Source organism: Chiloscyllium plagiosum, chromosome 26 (genome assembly GCF_004010195.1).
Source record: "Chiloscyllium plagiosum isolate BGI_BamShark_2017 chromosome 26, ASM401019v2, whole genome shotgun sequence".
Classification (NCBI taxonomy): domain Eukaryota; kingdom Metazoa; phylum Chordata; class Chondrichthyes; order Orectolobiformes; family Hemiscylliidae; genus Chiloscyllium; species Chiloscyllium plagiosum.
In genome coordinates, this window is record NC_057735.1 from 38,888,855 (window position 1) to 38,907,878 (window position 19,024).

Sequence of the window (19,024 nt, forward strand, 5' to 3'; positions counted from 1 at the left end):
ATTTCTTCATCCAGAGGGGTGTGAAGCAATGGAGCTTATCACATTGGCTTTGGAGTTCAAGTGATTGAGTGTAGCAAAGACAGACATAGATAGGTTCTTGATTAGTAAAGGCATCAGGAGTTACAGAGAAAGGCAAGAGAATCAGATTGAGAAATTCCTCATTCCTGATGAATTACTTATGTCCAAAACATTGATTCTCCTGCTCCTTGGATGCTGCCTGACCTGCTGTACTTTTCCAGCACCACACTCTCGACTCTGATCTCCAGCAACTGTAGTCCTCACCTTTTTCGTGAGAAACATATCAGCAATGATCAAATGGGGGAGCAGACTTGATGGGGTGCATGGCCTAATTCTGTTCCTATATCTTATCGATCCCTTATGGAAGGAGTGTATTCTTGAAGGTACAGTATCAGGGCTATAAAGAAAATTGCTGCCTGTGTAGATTTCTCAAGAGAATGGATTGTGACTGAAATATGGTGTACAGTTGACCAAAAAGTGTTATTTAAAAATGTGAAGATAAAATTTTTGATTATGAACAAATGATCTTCAAACTTTGAGTGCCATGAAGCAATTAACGTTAAGAATTGTAGGCTTCGAATCACTTATCGATCAGGTTTTATTGTACAGTTGCTAGCAGTTACACCAGATCATGGCAAAAAAAAAAGACACCCCTCAGAATACAACACTTCAGCACTGATTCAAGAACCTACATTACACTGGGACCATGATATAATGTAATGTATTGTAGTGTAGAAGTCAGTATACTATAGGTCTGTTCTGGACACAGAAGTTTTATTTAAATTTCTCTTTGCAGAACATATTTAAAATACTACAGAAGTATAAATATTATCGAATGACAAAAACTGGCCAGATCATAGATTCACAACCAATAAGACTGTAATCTCATCATTAATTAAATTCACATTCAATAGCAAATAAATACCAGTCAAACCTGCACTGATACCTACACATTCTCTAATACAAAAATACATATACTAAACTGTAATAAAAAGTTTAGACCATGGTCCAGAAGGTGAAAATCATTGATCAAGTCAAGGAAGCTTCTACATAAGTATTTATTTTGAAGAGCATGGGGATCACGGAATCATCCTTCATGGATGCTTGGACATATTGAGAAGAATATTCATAGAGATAGATAGGAATCTAGCAGAAAGAAATTCAAATTTTGTTCTCATTTTGTGATTTGAAATTGGTTTGCTTATATCATTTCAAATAGTTCAACAGTCTTCTGATCCCTAGCAACAGATTCCATCCCTCTGAGATCAAGCCAATTTGTTTGCAACCTTGGTATTGCATGACTTTGGAGAGGAGCTTCTCGGTCATGTGTTTATAGTTCGCTGAAGACAAATATTTTGTCAAAGCTTTTTAATCTTATAATCAGAATAGTTCACAAGAATACAAATTTAAGGGGAAACCAACTTTTATATTGCATGAGTGGACAATGCTGATTAGTTGACAGTGGACTCTACTTCGGAGAGACGTTTAAGAGAGACATTGTGATGGACAACGTACCAGTTAACAATAATTCACAGTTCACTGCCAGGCTGTGTCTATATTTTAGGTCAGGCATGTTGCCCTGACAAATAAACCAGTGAATGGCTGTCACCTATTTTATTAAGTTAAAATAGGCAAGTACATATACAAGTTCTTTTTGTTTGCAAAGAACAAGATTAGGGGGTTAGATAGGGTTGACAGTGTGAACCTTTTCCCGCGTATGGAGTCGGGTATTTCGGCGCAACATAGAGGGCCAAAGGGCCTGTACTGCGCTGTATTCTTCTATGTTCTATGTTCTAACAGGGCCCTGTGCATTAATATGTACCCTCCAGTATATGCAAGTTCATCACATTGCCAGTCCAACTGAAGATCTAACCTTCGTTGCCAAAGAACATTACGCTACAATCAGATTATTTAGAAGTTGTACAATTGTGGAACCAGATCTAACTTTTGATACTGTTGAGTGTGTCTGGCTGGGTACCATCAGGACCTTGCTTGCTGCAAAAGGTCAAAGGGATATGCCATTGGTAACAATCTGCCAGTTATTTTGGGAAACATGGCCTCCATGCCTGGCATCACAGTCTTTGCATTTTCCTGTATTAATTCAACAACTAGTGAGAGTCATTGCTTGCTTATTCCTTGACTCGTCAAACAACTTAAACCAAGCTTGGCAGATAACTGTTAATCATCATTAATTGGTCCATTTCACCCAGCAATGTCTCACATCAGCCAATCTTCTGACGCAAATAAATTGTGGTTTATCGTCAAACTAGTTTTCTTAATACCTAATCACTAATGCAAAATGTTTTTTGTTGACAACATTCAAGTTCTATACTTCAAAATGGTCAGGCTATATTGACTAAGCCAAATCTAACATATGAAACAAATTTAAATAACATGTTAACAGAACTTGTGGAGTAAACCATAACAGAACTGAAAACTTACTCCCTCTATAACGGGCCTCAGCAACCCTTCCCCTCCACCCCAAATAAATCATATTCCTACAGGATTTCATAGCATATTCTTGTCAAGTTTTAAACACTAACTTGAAAAATCTTTAGCAGCAACTAACCTTCAACATGAGTCCATTCATACAAAAGTCAACATGTTCATCCACTTTCACAGAATTATTCAGTTTATAGATGGCTTTAAACTGTTGTAGTGTCTGATACAAATCCAAAAAGAAGGAGTTCATCCACAGCATGCTGACTGGATCCAGTGTAAATTGCAAGGTATTGAGATTTACATAAAGATTAGGAGAAGGCACTGTAAATGGGACAAAAGGATATAAAAGGAAAGCAAAGAATAACATATTGCTTCAAGCTAACATGATGGTAAAATACAGAATCTAATGAAAACATACTGTCATATTCTGATAAAACAGCTATTTCCAAATCAGTTTGCTCTCAAAACACTAAATCCCAATCTACACTGTAAGCGTAAATAAGAATAAGCATAATTAAGAATAAATGTAAAGGTTGATGGTTAAATTGAAGGGTCAGGATTGTAACACATGGTCCTCAGAGGACTGCCAACATTTCAATGGGAGGATATTAAAAGGATATCCATCAATAACCTACCCTCCGCACTACCTAAATATCCAGAATAATTAGATAGTTTCTATTGGCAGTCCAACCTTTGGGAGAAGATGGCAATATTTCCGTACAGATTATCAAAAATCAGGAGCCAAACAAAGACCAGTGTTAGAAGGCATAAAAACATTAGGGAGCGTTGCTGAACAAAGAGACCTTGGAGCGCAGGTTCATAGCTCCTTGAAAGTGGAGTTGCAGGTAGATAGGATAGTGAAGGCGGCATTTGGCATGCTATCGGTTATTGGTCACAGTACTGAGTACAGGAGTTTGGGAGGTCATGTTGCGGCTGTACCAGGCATTGGTTAGGCCACTGTTGGAATATTGCATGCAATTCTGGTCTCCTTCCTAATCAGAAAGATGTTGTGAAACTTGAAAAGAGTTCAGAAAAGATTTACAAGGATGTTGCCAGGGTTGGACAATTTGAGGCTGAACAGGCTGGGGCTGTTTTCCCTGGAGCGTTGGAGGCTGAGGGATGACCTCAGAGGTTTATAAAATCATGAGGGGAATGGATAGGATAAATAGACAACATCTTTTCCCTGGGGTGGGAGAGTCCAGAATTAGAGGGTACATGTTTAGGGTGAGGGGGGAAAAGATATAAAAAAGACCTAAGAGGCAACTTTTTCCACACAGAGGGTGGTATGTTTATGGAATGAGCTGCCCGAGGAAGTGATGGAGGCTGGTACAATTGCAACATTTAAAAGGCCTCTGGACAGGTATATGAATAGGAAGGGTTTGGAGGGATATGGGCAGTGTGCTGGCAGGTGGGACTATAATTGGATTGGGATATCTGGTCAGCATGAACAACTTGGACTGAAGGGTCTGTTTCCGTGCTGTACATCTCTATGACTATGACTAGACAGAGAACACGGTTAACAAATGATTGCTCAAAACTAATTTACCCACACAAACTTGTCAGCTGTTATAATTGGATTGGGATATCTGGTCAGCATGAACAACTTGGACTGAAGGGTCTGTTTCCGTGCTGTACATCTCTATGACTATGCCTAGACAGAGAACACGGTTCACAAATGATTGCTCAAAACTAATTTACCCACACAAACTTGTCAGCTGTTGATGAATTATGTATACAATCTTCAACCAGTATGATTTCCATGGAATATTTCCATTCTCTTCTCAAGACACTACCTCATAAAAAGGAAGCATCTTCAATAATTTAGTTTCTTAGGGACTTTAGACTGATCTAAATATGGGGTGATGCAAGGCTAAAGTAATTCACTGCTGAGAACTTACAATCTGGAACACACTGCCTATAAAAAATGATGGCAAAAACAGACGATACAGAATTGGATTTATGGTTGTAAAAGAACAAATGTGCACGGCTATGAGGAAAAGACAGAAATGAGATGAATTGGATAGCTCTTTCAAAGAGATAAGAGTTGAATTTCCTCCTGTGCCATTTCATGATTCTGTGAAATGCCTCAGAAATACAATCATGCAACAATTAATATTGCACAGCTGCAGATGAACAAACACCTTGTAAATATTTCTCCAGCTGCATGGTGCACACAAAATGGAGTGAAGCTGCTTGATCTGTTCACTTCAATTAGATGTATAGAGAGGCATAATATTTATTCCTAATCCATTACAACTACAGTATGAAAATCAACACCAGCTTGTCCCATCACTGTCAATTTGTCAATCTCCGATCTGTTTTTACTTCTGCAATAGGCATGTAACAAGATTGTCACCAAATTTTACCAAATATGCAGAGCAATTATAAAACAGGACATATTGTACAAGACAAATGATGTCAAACAAGTGACGAACAAGAATGACAAATTCACTATGTATTTGTTGAACTTACTATTTATAATAACCTTACCAGGAAATTCTTTACTGTCAGGAAAATAGTATTCAGTGAATTCAATGTGAATTGCTGACATGCCAGCTGGAAGATGGTATGACGTCCTGTTGCAGGAAAGTAATGTTGTTGGCTTCTTACTGTGCTGACCTGCAGCTGAGACCTTAAATAAATTGAAGTATCAATATTCTATTGATCAAAATATCCAAATGGATCATCTTTTCTCTTTATTAAACCACTTCATTACAAAACCTTCTCCAGGATGGTGGTGATTTAATGAATCAATAAATGAGTGATATAGACAGACAGAAAGCATGATAACCAATGATATCAACAGATATCATCTTCCCAGAGTACAAGAACACAAATTCTTCCACTGATTAGCATTCAAATTTGATTGATGTGGAGCAACCTGGAAGGAAAGTCTGGATCGTAAACAAAATTTTCACCACAGCCCAAACTACTGCCCACCATCTAATCAAAATACAAAGTAGGGTGCTGAAAAAAAAATGGAGTAACTAAAAAAGAAAGTGAGTATTTTCATCTGGTAGTCACCATCCAGTTCAGGTTCTAAATTACACTTGCACATCCTGGATCACACCACTGACTATATTGAGGAAACACATCTAGGAGTGATAAGAGTTACTTCCTTTCATCACTTAAAACTGTCAACAGTTCGGTGCTGCTTTTCCCAGAAGATAATCAAAACAGAGCTTAAAAATGTGTTGCTGGAAAAGCGCAGCAGGTCAGGCAGCATCAAAACGAACGGGAGAATCGACGTTTCGGGCATAAGAAGAGCTTATGCCTGAAACGTCGATTCTCCTGCTCCTTTGATGCTGCCTGACCTGCTGCGCTTTTCAAGCAACACATCTCAAAAACATTCAATGTCAACAAAATAGCTAAGTAGATACCAGTAGTATTAATGGAGATCTTCAAAATCAGGCACCAGCACCGAATAGAGCTTGACAAGCATGTAAAATGCAGTACAAGCCTATCACAATCCCAAGGCCACCATAATAGTATCAACATTCAAAATGTCTGGGATCATTACTTCTTCAGATTAATAACTCTTCAGGGAAAGGCCTATTCAAAACTTTAGGTCTTCGTGACATTAAGACTAGGCCAATATAACTAAAATGTTTTATCCATCAGCTGGTGTTTGCTATTAACTAAGGTTACCAGACAAAACAGAACTGGCAGCAATTACAATTTTCCATTTAAAGTCATTACCTAAGTCTCTTCTAACTTGTCCTTTGCTTCTACATGGTCCTCTGAGGTCAGTCTATGGCAAGAACCTCCAAACTGGAAATTAATGCTGGCAATGACACCGCAGGGTACCGCAGTGCGGCTATGTGGTTGCATGGCCGAGGGGAAACGCCGGTCATTACTACCACAACAAGAATTAATAGAAAGGAGATGTTCCCTAATTTGAAAATTTAAGTAGCAATTTCCAAGCTCATACAACCAATAGATGTGTTGGTGTCAGCAGCATTATACACAGATCAAAATCAAACACCCGCTCCTTACCTGATAAACATCCAGGTCATCAATGCGGATGACCACACAGCTGGAGAGCAGCCTGTTCCATGGGGGTTGCCGAGAATCGGAATTAGCAACTGATGCTGACTGATCACTTGCACGTCTTTTGCCAGCATCTACCTTTCGTGTTGGTGACCCTGATGTCAAGAAAACAAGAGAGAACGGCAATTGCAATAAGTCAGTATCTTATCCAGCGTCAAACAAAGTAAGTCATAATTGTTAGAGACATTACAGAGCATTCTGTCAAGGTGCAGTTCAACAAGATTAACTATCAAAGCTGTTCTGGATACAAGTTTTACTTTAATTGCATGTTTCTACTACCCATCCATGGATTACCAGTTAACATTCAATACTTCATAAAAAATGCTGATCCTTTTGGACATCAGCTATTTACAATCATTCATTGCTGAATTCAGCACCCTGTGCCTCATTCATCTGAGGCCCTGCATCCAATCACGTAAAGCTATGGTGAGACCACACCTGGATTAGCGGAGGGTTTGGCCTCCTTGTCCAAGGAGGAAATACTTGCAATTGAGGGGAGATGAAGATTGACTCAACTGATTCCTTGGAATGCAAGGATTGTCCTGTGAGGGGAGATTGAATCTGCGCTCGAGCAGTTTAGCTGAATGAGAGGTCATGTACCTAAAACATACTAAATTCTTATAAGGTACAACTGGGTAGATGTTGGGAGCACATTTTTTGTGATTGAGGAGCCTAGAACTATGCCATCCGGTTTTAATTCAAGCAGTCAGCCATTTAGGACGCCAATGCTTTACTGAAATACTCTTATTTCATAGGTCTGTGAAAGCTCAAATCACTAACTTTATACAAGTGTTAGGATTCCAGCTGATATTAAATCACTGTACATGGAGATCCCAGACTGAAATCTGGCTTCAAAGATCGAATTTTGTTACCTATTTGATATCAGAATGCATTCATAATATGTGCAATGGTGAATTTTTGAGTAAAGCATCCAAATAAAAATAGGTTCTTCCACCCTCTTAATACCAGAGCTACCTTGTGTCAATGAGAATCACCTAATTTAGGTATATCCTCCAAGAATGCAAACTTCAGTTGGAAGTAACCAGTTGTAGAGTACAGTATCAATCTAGAAGCAAAATCAAACCCATGCTTCTCAGTTCTATTTATACTACATTGAAAACTTTTAATTCTTGGTGGGTGGGAAGGAAATTAACAATCTTGTTTGTTCAAGTTATCTCAAAGTCATTAAGTTTCTTTTGATAGGGGGAAAAAAGCCTTTGCTCAGATCACCTGAACTCAAATCAGTAAAACACTGGAAAGATGACGTCTTGACAGATCACAAGACTAAGCAGCTTCGTTCATTTTTAAAAAACATACTGACATCTGAAACCCCAATTATTTACTGAAATAGTGAAGCCCCAACATTTTGTATTTAAGACAAGAATTTTTACAATGAAAAAAATCAAACAAAGCAAAGCAAACTTCAAATATTAGCTTTGATAACCACATACACTCAGCTCAGAATCAACATATATTGAACATGAATTTGTAGGAAAATTCAGTTACTTGTACATAAATTACATATTACAAATGAAACATGACTAAGACGTCTTGCCAATTGATTAGATAGTCCAATCTGCATATATATCTGCAACCTCAGTCACAAAGTATTCACTTTGGATGTGAACATAGGAGGTATAGTTAGTAAGTTTGCAGACGACTCCAAAATCGGAGGTGTAGTGAACAATGAAGGAGATTACCTCAGAGTACAATGGGATCAGTTGGGCCAATTAGCCAAAGGAGTGGCAGATGTAAGTTAATTTAGGTAGATGAGAGATGCTGCATTTTGGAAAGGCAAATCTGGGCAGGACTTAGACACTTAACGGAAAAGTCATGGGGAGTGTTGCTGAACAAAGAGACCTTGGAGTGCAGGTTCATAGCTCCTTGAAAGTAGAGTCGCAGGTAGATAGGATAATGTAGGTGGTGTTTGGTATGCTTTCCTTTATTGGTCAGAGGATTGAGTATAGAAATTGGGAGGTCATGTTGCAGCTGTACCGGACATTGGTTCGACCACTTTTGGAATATTGTGTGCAGTTCTGGTCTCCCTCCTGTAGGAAGGATATTGTGAAATTTGAAAGGGTTCAGAAAAGGTTCATAAGGATGTTGCCAGGGTTGGAGGATTTGAGCTATACGGAGAGGCTAAATAGGCTGTGGCTGATTTCCCTGGAGCGTCTGAGGCTGAGGGGTAACCTTGTAGACGTTTATAAATTCATGTGGGGCATGGATAGGATAAATAGACAAAGTATTTTCCCTGGGGTGGGGGAGTCCAGAACTAGATGGCAGAGGTTTAGAGTGAGGTGAAAAATTTAAAAGGAACCTACGGGGCAACTTTTTCATGCAGAGGGTGATGTGTGTATGGAATGAGCTACGAGAGCACATGGAGGAAGCTAGTACAATTGCAACATTTAAAAGGCATCTGGATGGGTATATGAATAGGAAGGGTTTAGAGGGTTATGGGCCAAGTGCTGGCAAATGGGACTAGATCATTTTAGGATATCTGGTCAGCATGGACAAGTTGGACCGAAGGGTCTGTTTCCATGCTGTACACCTCAATGACTCTAATATCATTGAATGGAGAAAAAAACAAGTACTCTTATGGCAGCATTTCAATTACGCTGTCCTAGAAAGTGGCCAACATTTATTCTCCATCATTTGATAAAACAATTGATTTATATAATTCACTGTTTATGGAGCAATGTAGTATGCTCACTGGCTATCACATTTTCCAAAAGAACTGAAATTCATTGTGCCGTGTACACAGAGCTCCTAAGATGTAAAGCCAAGTCTACTCCAGTTATTTTGAAGCAAGTTGTTTTAAATCAACAATTCATCCGTTCAAAATAGGAAAGCTAAGCAGCAGTAAAATAGTAATTTAATGCCAGTAAATTTAGTTTGTGCATGTGAATTGAATGCCTAATAATTAAGGGTTGCTGTGTAGGAGGGAGTTTCTTTTTCTGTATGCTTACTTATCCAAGGTTATCGAAGTAGTGGTCCTATTTACTTGTTTCAGTTCATCCCACAACTATTTAAGATCCCAAAACATTATTGATAATAGCAGAGAACTTGCTCAGTGTTCTGGGTAAAATTTCTTCAATCAACGTCAGGAAAAAAATAGACTTGATCAGTGAGCTTATTTGTGTGATCGTGCTAGCGTTAAATGTTGCTGTACCTAACTTATTACAACCGTACAAATACTCTCTTTTTGTGACACGTTTCGGCTTCATCCACAAATTCCAATGATTGAAATATAACTTAACAAAAATTCAAAATCCAGTCCACAATATAAATTCCCTTTGTGTTACATTGTTCAGTTTCCATAATAGGCAACACAATGGAATACACTTGGATAAAGTCAAATTATAAACATAATTCACAATTACATCACCTAGATTGAAACTTAAAAGGTAGAGATACTAATTGAGCGTAAAAAAGTTTTAACCCATATTTCTCATTGATATGCATACAAAACTGAGCACAGTGGAAGTAATTATAATTATGATAAATTAAAATTATGAGAAATTAAGGGGAGATTCATTTACACAGATGTCCTGTGGTCATGAAAGCTGCTAAAATGCTTTATGATCAAAAGTAGATTCAGAGACTAGTTACTGCTGCAACATTGGAAATGCAGCAGTCAAGTTGGGCACAGTGAGGTACCATTAAAAGCAATGTGATAATAACCAGATGAGTTTTTTTTGCCAAGTTGATTTAAATATAAATATTCACCATGACACTGGTGATAACTTACATGCTCTTTGAGACAATGCTATCGGGTTTTCTATGCCTACTTGAGGCAGCAAAAATGGGAGTCTCGACTTAACATCCCATCCAAAAAGTTAGTAACATCACAGATAGCACCTGGCATTGCAGTACACTCTTCATCCTATTCAGGAGTAAACCTCTGGCTTAACAAGTGGGTGAAATACCAATTTAGGATGGCTAACACAGGAACCCATCTTGGATAGATTTTCATGCCTTCACCCTCTATTGTTACAGAAAACCTTTCTGACATTACCAAACTTTAACCTTTGAAAAAGAACTGCAAATAGATTCTACAGACAAAACAATCGCTGTACCAGGTTCACAGGTCATAGTAAAGCTATTGAGTTGTCATGAGCTCATGCTCACAAATGCTTTATCTACAGGCAGGCAGCCAAATATGCTGCAAAATTCCAACAGCATGATGAATTTGAATGAACAAGACCCAAAACAAAGACATTATCTCTTTACTTTCATTTGTATTTCATTAACAAAAACACTACATTATTTTAGACACGGTGGAAAAGCAGAGTGAGACACTGAACACTGACCTACATTTTGGTCAAAGAAAGAGTGAGAGATAATACACGTTAAACTTGTAAAGGGAGTGCAATCATACCAAGTTTCAATAGTGCATCTGCATGAACCTTTGAAAGTAGGAGGACATAATAACAGGCCCTGAAGGCGGCACATGGGATCCTGGGTTTTAAATTTAATGGTTTTAAAGCATGGGATTTTGCACTAGAATACACAAAAGCAAGGGTCATGTACTAAACCCACATAAAATATGAATCCTGCTCCAAATGGAGTATTGCAACCATTTCAGGAAAAACACGAAGGCTTTGTAGAGGATACTGTTATTAGCGTGTTTCAGAGATGACAAATTAAGGTTACATGTTTTGGTTGGAGAATCTGAGATTGACATCTTCATTTGGAGGCCAAAGTAAAAATTACAGTATTTTATATAGCGTTTCCAGATCCTCCATCACCATGAACTAGAGATCACAGATTTAATATGATTGGCAAAGGAAGCTGAAGGGAGATGGATAAAAATTTTAACCAACAAGTGATCAAGGTGAAGAAGGAATTTGCAGAGATATGGGCCACAGGACCAAAGAGACTGTTTGGCAAAAGCTAAACAAAAATTGTGGTTTATCACACCACAACAGTAGCCTGGCTGACAAGTAGTTACTTAGTTGCAAAGCACTTAATGACAGCCTGAGATTGTGAAAACTGTTCTAGAAGTCCAAGTCACCATTTTCTTGGTCTGCATAAATATTATCCTGATGCAACTTGGGTTTGAACAGTGTTTAAGGGTCTCTATATTTCCAATGTATTCAAACCAGTTTCTTTGTGGGACTGACAGGATAAATTAAAATAGTCAAATGAGCCACGAGAGGTGAGCAGTGGTGGGAGGGGCAAGAAGAGAAAGAAATGAAAAAACTGGACTGAATTGCTAATAAACTCATTTAAAAGCTTTGAGCTCGACATCCCTCTCCCCTCTATTTAATTAAAAAGTTATAGATTATAAAAATACAACCGGATTGTTCAGAATTTCAGACCATTTTGGGAGTTCATTTAAGAAATCTAGCTTCAAAACAAAATCACATACCCTTTCTTTTGCCAGGAGATTCTTTTGTTGGCGATCTGACAACTGTTAGACCCTCATGATGATCTATTATTGTTTGCACTTTGGACTGAAACTCTTGAAGCAGGTCTTTAGCCCAGCGTGATCTCGCTTCCATTGTTTCACAATGTCTAACCCAATGTTTGCAACTATCATCTGCAAGCAGAATAAATTAGAATAATAAATTCATAATCACTTCAGACTGAAGCCAACAATGTCTGGAGTACTGCATATCACCTTCTAGTCATGATAACGTCAGACTATGACCACCATTTGGAATCCTACCATCAAATCAGTACCATACCAGACCAACTTTGATTATGGAAGCTCCTACACATGTTTGGCTAAAGTCACCTTGCATGACCACATGGCACAGGTAAACAGATCTTCAAAGTACACGCAATTTGTTTGCGTGCACATGCAACTACTTTTCATTTTTTTCATTTGTCCAGTTCTAATGTGGATAGTTAGAGCTAGGGAGGCTTAGTCCTGCTAAAAACGTTTTAAAACTAGTGGGTAAATTCCACAACAAGTGTGTTAATGTGTACGGCCTGGTACATAAGCAAAGCAATGGCAATCTCAAACAAATTTTATACAAACTCTTTCCTAACTCAGAGGCTCATGATACTCTTTAAAAAGATACAAATCTGAGCTATTCTCCATCTTGAATAGGATGAACAAAGCAGCAAAGGCTTCAATGACAATTTTCTCAAAGTTTTTTCATTTTGTTCCCATTTGAGCTTTTTCCCCGATCCTGTACTACACCCGAATAGTGAGTTACAGCTCCAAAAGTCAAGTATCTAGTCACTTTAAATATACACCAGTTCTTGTAACAATAGAATTCACTCACTTGCCCAGTGGAAGGGATAATAGTCGAAGCTCAGGTTTCTGAATGTTAACTGTATAGCTCCTCCAGCAATTCGATGTTTAGATGCTCCTGTGCAATAAAGGCAAAACATAGTAAGGAACCAACTGCAGAGATGGAAAGTTAATTGGACAGACTGAAGCAAGGACTAGCATACAAGATTAACAGGCATCTGGGAGGCACCTTACACCTCCAACATTTGCATTTTTTTCCCCTTTCTTCTCATCTCAAGCACAACCATGTACACCACTTCACTCTCTACCAAATCATGTCTTAAGTTCAAAAATAGCTTTTAACAAGATATCTTCAGCTAAAGTAAGGCTTTTTGAAAACAAAGCATTTGTCTTTTATCTCCTTTCATAGCATGTGAATGTTATTAAACATTATAGACGTACTTGCAGTGCTTTGCATCCTTGAATGAAAGCTTGTCCTCCCCCAACCAAGAGTCAAACCGGAATTATAGTAACTCACTTTACCATTTCACCTACTCTCAGAGTAACTTCTGGTGTGCACAAATTACATAAATGGATCAGTAAAAAGTCATTTTCTTTCCTCAGGTGTAGGCATCATAGATTGCTCGTACCTTGTTCCATTGAGGCGCCATCATCACAAATGTGCAAATCCAGGCGTGAGATCTGACTGTGATAGGATGATTCTTTCACATCATACATATCAAAATACTGACTAATACTGTTCAAACTGTTGCTTGAGGAAGCTGGTTGCATTCGCGTCTGATGGACACTAGGCACTGATCCACTTGTCTGTAGAGAAGGCATTTACAAAAATAATTTCAAAAAGGTGAAGTCAACTACAGGTAAACTTGCAGGACACCTGTAGTAGAGTCTCAGATTGCACAATGCTCAAAAGGTCTTAATTAATCAGCTTTATGTCAGACCTAATGAAATTCAGTGAAATGTGTAAGAACAATAATTAACCTTTTAATTATCTCCTCCATTACCACTTACGGTCTTGCATGTATTTGCTATGTATTGCATATTTAGGAAAAACCAAGACACCCCAAAGTCTGAAGCTAGAGCAAGGTTAAGAGTTCTCATATTTGGGTACAAATTCCATGCAACCTCAGGCAAGGCAAGACGGACAATTAAATACTAAAATGAAAAAAAGTTCTTTCAGACATACACTATTGGTATTTTGTCAAGATTAGAGTGGTACTGAAAAATCACAGCAGGTCAGCAGCATCAGAGGACCAGGAAAATCAACATTTCGGGCAGGAGGCCTTTCATCAGGATTTTCCTGCTCCTTGGATGCTGCCTGACCTGCTATGCTTTTCCAGCACCACTCTAATCTAAACTCTGATCTCCAGCATCTGCAGTCCTCACTTTCACCTGATTGATATTTTGTAGCTACTGTGACGTTTCTGTCATGGTATGATAGATACTTAGGAAAAGTTAAGTTTCCATTTTAAGCCAAAGTATCGTTTAACAATGTAGTAATATTATGTAATGCTAGCCAACCACTTCTGCATTGAAAACAAATGCAGAGTCTCATCCCTTTGTTAATTCATGAGCAAAGGTTCTTTTTATTTTATAATCTCAATCTAAACCTTTCACTCTTGCTCATCAATTTGACAGAGTTAATGATTCTGATTAACAATTCCTCCTCATATTAGAAATTTTCATATGCTTCAGTCTAATTGGTTAAGAAAATACACAGCTTAGCTCAAGATTCCAGCTTGTGGAAAACTCCAGGCTGCTTTAATACTAGGCTTCCCATGCAAAACATTGCCAATACTGAAATGGGTGGGGCAAATTTAACAGCAGGCACAATTAAATTATTACTTTTACCACCCTTCAACTATTGATGTGCTTAAAGACTTTAGGATTTCACTGCATGCTAAAAGCCAGTCCTTTGTTTAAAAAAAATCCTCGACTTCTCTTTTTTTTTTAAACCTCCTTTCGGACACTTCTGTATTTGTTCTCAATTATATTTTCGAAGCAACATGTTATAAAACATCTACCTCCATCGGTCAACAGCTTGTTTGACTGACTTTGCACTTTTGAGGGAATATACCTTGACTGTGCCAAATTCATCTCTTCTTTGAAGGTTGCATAGTTCCAGTTTTACTCTGCTATCCAGTCTATCCTGCCCAGCAGCAATCATAGAACATAGAACAGTACAAGCTCTTTGGCCCACAATGTTGTGCCGAGCATTTATCTTAATCTAAGATCAACCTAACCTACACACCCTTCAATTTACTGCCATCTACATGCTTCTCCAGCAGTCGCTTAAAATGTCTCTGACTGTACCACCGCTGGCAGTGCATTCCACACACCCACCACTGAGTCAAGAACCTACCTCTGACATCTCCCCTCTACCTTCCTCCAATCACCTTGAAATTATGACCTCTCGTGACAGCCATTTCTGCCCTGGGGAAAGTCTCTGGCTATCTACTCTATTTATGCCTCTCATTACCTTGTATCAAGTCACTTCCCCTCCTCCTCCTCTCCAGTATGAAAACCACTGGCTCACTCAACCTCTCTTCATAAGACAAGCCCTCCAATCCAGGCAGCATCCTTGTAAATCTCCTCTGCACCCTCTCTAAAGCATCTACATCCTTCCTATAATGAGGTGACCAGAACTGGGCACAATATTCTAAGTGTGGTCTAACCATGGTTTTACAGAGCTGTAGCAAAACCTCACGGCTCTTAAACTCCATCCCCCTGCTAATGAAAGCCAAAACACCATTGCCTTAACAACGCTATCAACGTGGGTAGCTACTTTGAGGGATCTATGTATGTGGACCTCAAGGTTCCACTGTTCCTCCACACTGCCAAGAATCCGGTCTTTAACCTTGTATTCAGCATTCAAATTTGACCTTCCAAAAGACATTTCACATTTATCCAAGTTGAACTCCATCTGCCACTTCCCAATCTAGCTCTGCATCCTGTCAATGACTTATTGTAGCCTGGAACAGCCCTCAACACTACACATCATCAACCTTCGTGTCATCGACAAACTTATTAACCCATCCTTCCACTTCTTCATCTAGTCATTTATAAAACTACAAAGAGCAGAGGCCCAAGAACAGATCCCTGCAGGACACCACTGGTCACCAATCTCCAGGTGGAATGCTTTCCATCCACTACCACTACTACTTGCTGTCTTCTTTCGGCAAGCTAATTCGGTATCCAGACAGCTACATTTCTCTGTATCCAATACCTCCCAACTTTGAGTGAGCCTACTGTGGGGAACCTTATCAAATGACTTTCCTAAGTAGTCATAAATCCTCTCTCAGAATCCTTTCCAGCACCTTGCTTACCACAGATGAAAGACTGACTGGTCTGTAATCCCCAGGGATTTCCCTATTTCCTTTCTTGAACAGAGGAACAACATTCGCCTCCCTCCAATCAGCCGGCACTATTCCAGTGGAGAGTGAGGATGCAACGTTCATCACTGGAAGCGCAGCAATCTCATTCCTTGTTTCCTATAGTAACCATGGATAATATCTGGTCTGGCTCTGGGGACTTCTTAATCTTGATACTTCCCAGAATTTCCAGCACATCCACTTTCTTAATATCAATCTGTTCAAGCCTATTACCCTAGTCCAGTGTCCAAAATATCTAAACCCTGGAACATCCAGCAAACATTCTTACCGTTGTGAAATCCATGTCTCAGTTATGGCCACAACATTGTAATTCCAAGCACTGATCGATGGCCGAACCTTATTATTCTTATTCCTGACACCCCTTGCATTGAAACAGACACACTAACCCATCCCTTTGCCCTGTCAACCGTGTATCCTTCCTTAGAGACTCTCTGCATTCTATTTCTGCCCATTCAACAACTACCCTCTCCTCTGATCTGTAACTCTGGTTCCAATCCCCCTGCCAAACTAGTTTAAACCCTCTCGAAGTGCTCTAGCAAATCTCCCATCCAGGACATTGGTTCCCCTCCACTTTAAGTGCAACCATCCTTCATAGACAGGCCCCACCTTCCCCAGAAGGTACCTCAATGATCGACATTACTGAAGTCCTCCCTCCTCCACCAGCCCTGTAGCCATGCGTTTAGCTGTACCTCGGTCGCTGTTCCTCGCCTCACTGGCATGTGGCACCTGTAGCAATCCAGAGATTACTATGCTACTCGTCCTGCTTTTTAGCTTCCAACCTAACTCCCTGAAGTCACTTTTTAGATCCTTATCCCTTTTCCTAGCGATGTCATTGGTGCCAATGTGCACCACAACTTTTGGCTGCTCACCCTCCCCCTTCAGAATCTCGAAGACTCTAATCAGAGACATCCCGGACCATGGCATCCACGAGACAACATACCCTCTGGAGTCCCGTCGCGACCACAGAATCGCCCGTCCATTCCTCTAACTAGAGAGTCTCCTACCATTAATGCTTTTCTACTTCCCACCCCCCCCTTCCCTTCTAAGCCACAGAGTCAGACTCAGTGCCAGAGACCTGACCACTATGGCTTCCCCCAGTAGCCCCCACAAACAGTATCCAAAAACAGTATACTTATGAGTGAGGTGAACTGCCACAGGGGATCCTTGCATTGTCTGCCTGTTCCCTTTGTGTCCCCTGATTGTAACCCATCTACCAGAGGTAAGACTACCTCCCTATAACTCCTCTCTGTTACCCCCCCTGCCTCTTGAACGATCCGAAGTTCATCCAGCTCCAATTCCCTAACATGGTTTCCAATGGAGCTGGAATTGGGTGAACTTCCTGCAGATCAAGTCTACCCTTCCCTCCCACATCCTACAGGAGGAGCATACAACTACCCTATCACCCATTCCCACTGTTCTGAATTCCAAAGTGACTATTGAAAAAAAACTAGTAACCATCCCAAATCTGCGCATACAACCGTTTGTTTTTTTTAAATTTAGAGAAGGATGGGTGGGAGACCCTACCTTTTGAAGTGGGCTTTCCAGGTGACGGTGACTTTTTTTTTTCCAAACAAAGATCAGAAAGCCAATTTGAACCACTAGTTCAAAAATCATTTTCAAGAGAGCATATTATGCAAGCGAGATAAACAGAAGAAGAACTAAATAGAATGTTAATTGATGAAACTGAAAGTTCAACTTTCATGACAAACAGAAAATCAGACATGGGCCACATTCAGGTTTCAGTTGAGAAGTATGGTTTCGTACCAGCAAAAGGGCAACTCAGTTCATGCCAGACTTTGTTAAAATTGTTTTAGCTGTTTAGGTAGACAGGGGATATTGTTTTCCAAGTGCAGTTAGCAAAATTTGGTGAAGGAGCTATGTCTCTCTATCTCAGAGAGATACAGTACTGGAAACAAACCCCCTAGTGAACGTATGGTATGATTAAACTGAGAGGTAGACATTATTACTTGGAACTACAGTTCGACTATAGGTTATTCTGTGTGTTTGAACAAAACTATTAGCTTTTTCTAACAAAATACAACACCCATAACTCTAAGTGAGACAAAGTTATTCAGAGGGCTTAGAGCGAGCAGGCTAGATTCGTCCAGTCTGAGCTGGGGTGATTTTGAAAAAACATAAGCATGCATCAAGCTCTGAAGTGTTGAGAAGTCTTTCACTGGAGTAGCATGTGCTCAGCAATATTGAAGAAATGAAATTTAAGGAAATAGAATCTTAGAAAAAAAAAGTATCCCAGACTAGACTGCTGTGATTAAGTCTTTCACTGGAGTAGCATGTGCTCAGCAATATTGAAGAAATGAAATTTAAGGAAATAGAATCTTAGAAAAAAAAAAGTATCCCAGACTAGACTGCTGTGATTATAGACAGTGGGAAAAAAGAGAAGTTAAGATTTTGAAGGTTTTTCTAAAAATAAAAGCTGCGTCAGAGACAGTGGAGCACATGAAGGAGACAAAGTCAGGAGCATAATAATAAAGAAAGAGTTATATGATTTGAAATGGTGTTTTCAACATAAAATCAAAAGTATTAAACTAAACAGAAAAGACTCTCCCCCTTGGAAATGATCTAGCCTGTGTCTTGTTAGAGGTGCAGTACTAAATGTTCTTAGAATCTCAACATTTTTAAGCTGTGAGAGTGTGCATAGACCAGTACAAAGCTGTTGCCTTGTTCATTCTATCAAAAAAATGCTGGAGTTATTTTTACTCAGTGTTTAAATATCTTAGAACCTAATTTCTAATGCAATAGTATTTTCTAACAGAACAGGATGTTGTTTTAAAAATATCACTTCAGTAATAAAAAGTTTTAAAAATTATGATCTATCCAGCGTGGTTCCTTTTGGGCGTCGGACTTGTCCTGCATCAACATCAAGCAGACATTATCCCATAACAGTTAGGGCTACTAG

At 39.2% G+C, this 19,024-nt stretch overlaps 1 protein-coding gene across 5 annotated transcripts in view; it reads right to left on the reverse strand.

The window, feature by feature from the left end:
• The window catches only part of uhrf1bp1 (UHRF1 binding protein 1), a 119,684-nt gene that overhangs the window by 33,363 nt on the left and 67,297 nt on the right, over window positions 1-19,024 (reverse strand). For all 5 annotated transcript variants that reach the window (XM_043716923.1, XM_043716921.1, XM_043716922.1 and 2 more), the window contains exons 8-13: window positions 13,345-13,522; window positions 12,747-12,833; window positions 11,882-12,052; window positions 6,457-6,605; window positions 4,951-5,092; window positions 2,588-2,781 (exon numbers count right to left, since the gene is read on the reverse strand). In XM_043716923.1, the coding sequence (XP_043572858.1) occupies window positions 2,588-2,781; window positions 4,951-5,092; window positions 6,457-6,605; window positions 11,882-12,052; window positions 12,747-12,833; window positions 13,345-13,522 (921 nt within the window). The remainder of the gene's footprint in view (window positions 1-2,587; window positions 2,782-4,950; window positions 5,093-6,456; window positions 6,606-11,881; window positions 12,053-12,746; window positions 12,834-13,344; window positions 13,523-19,024) is intronic.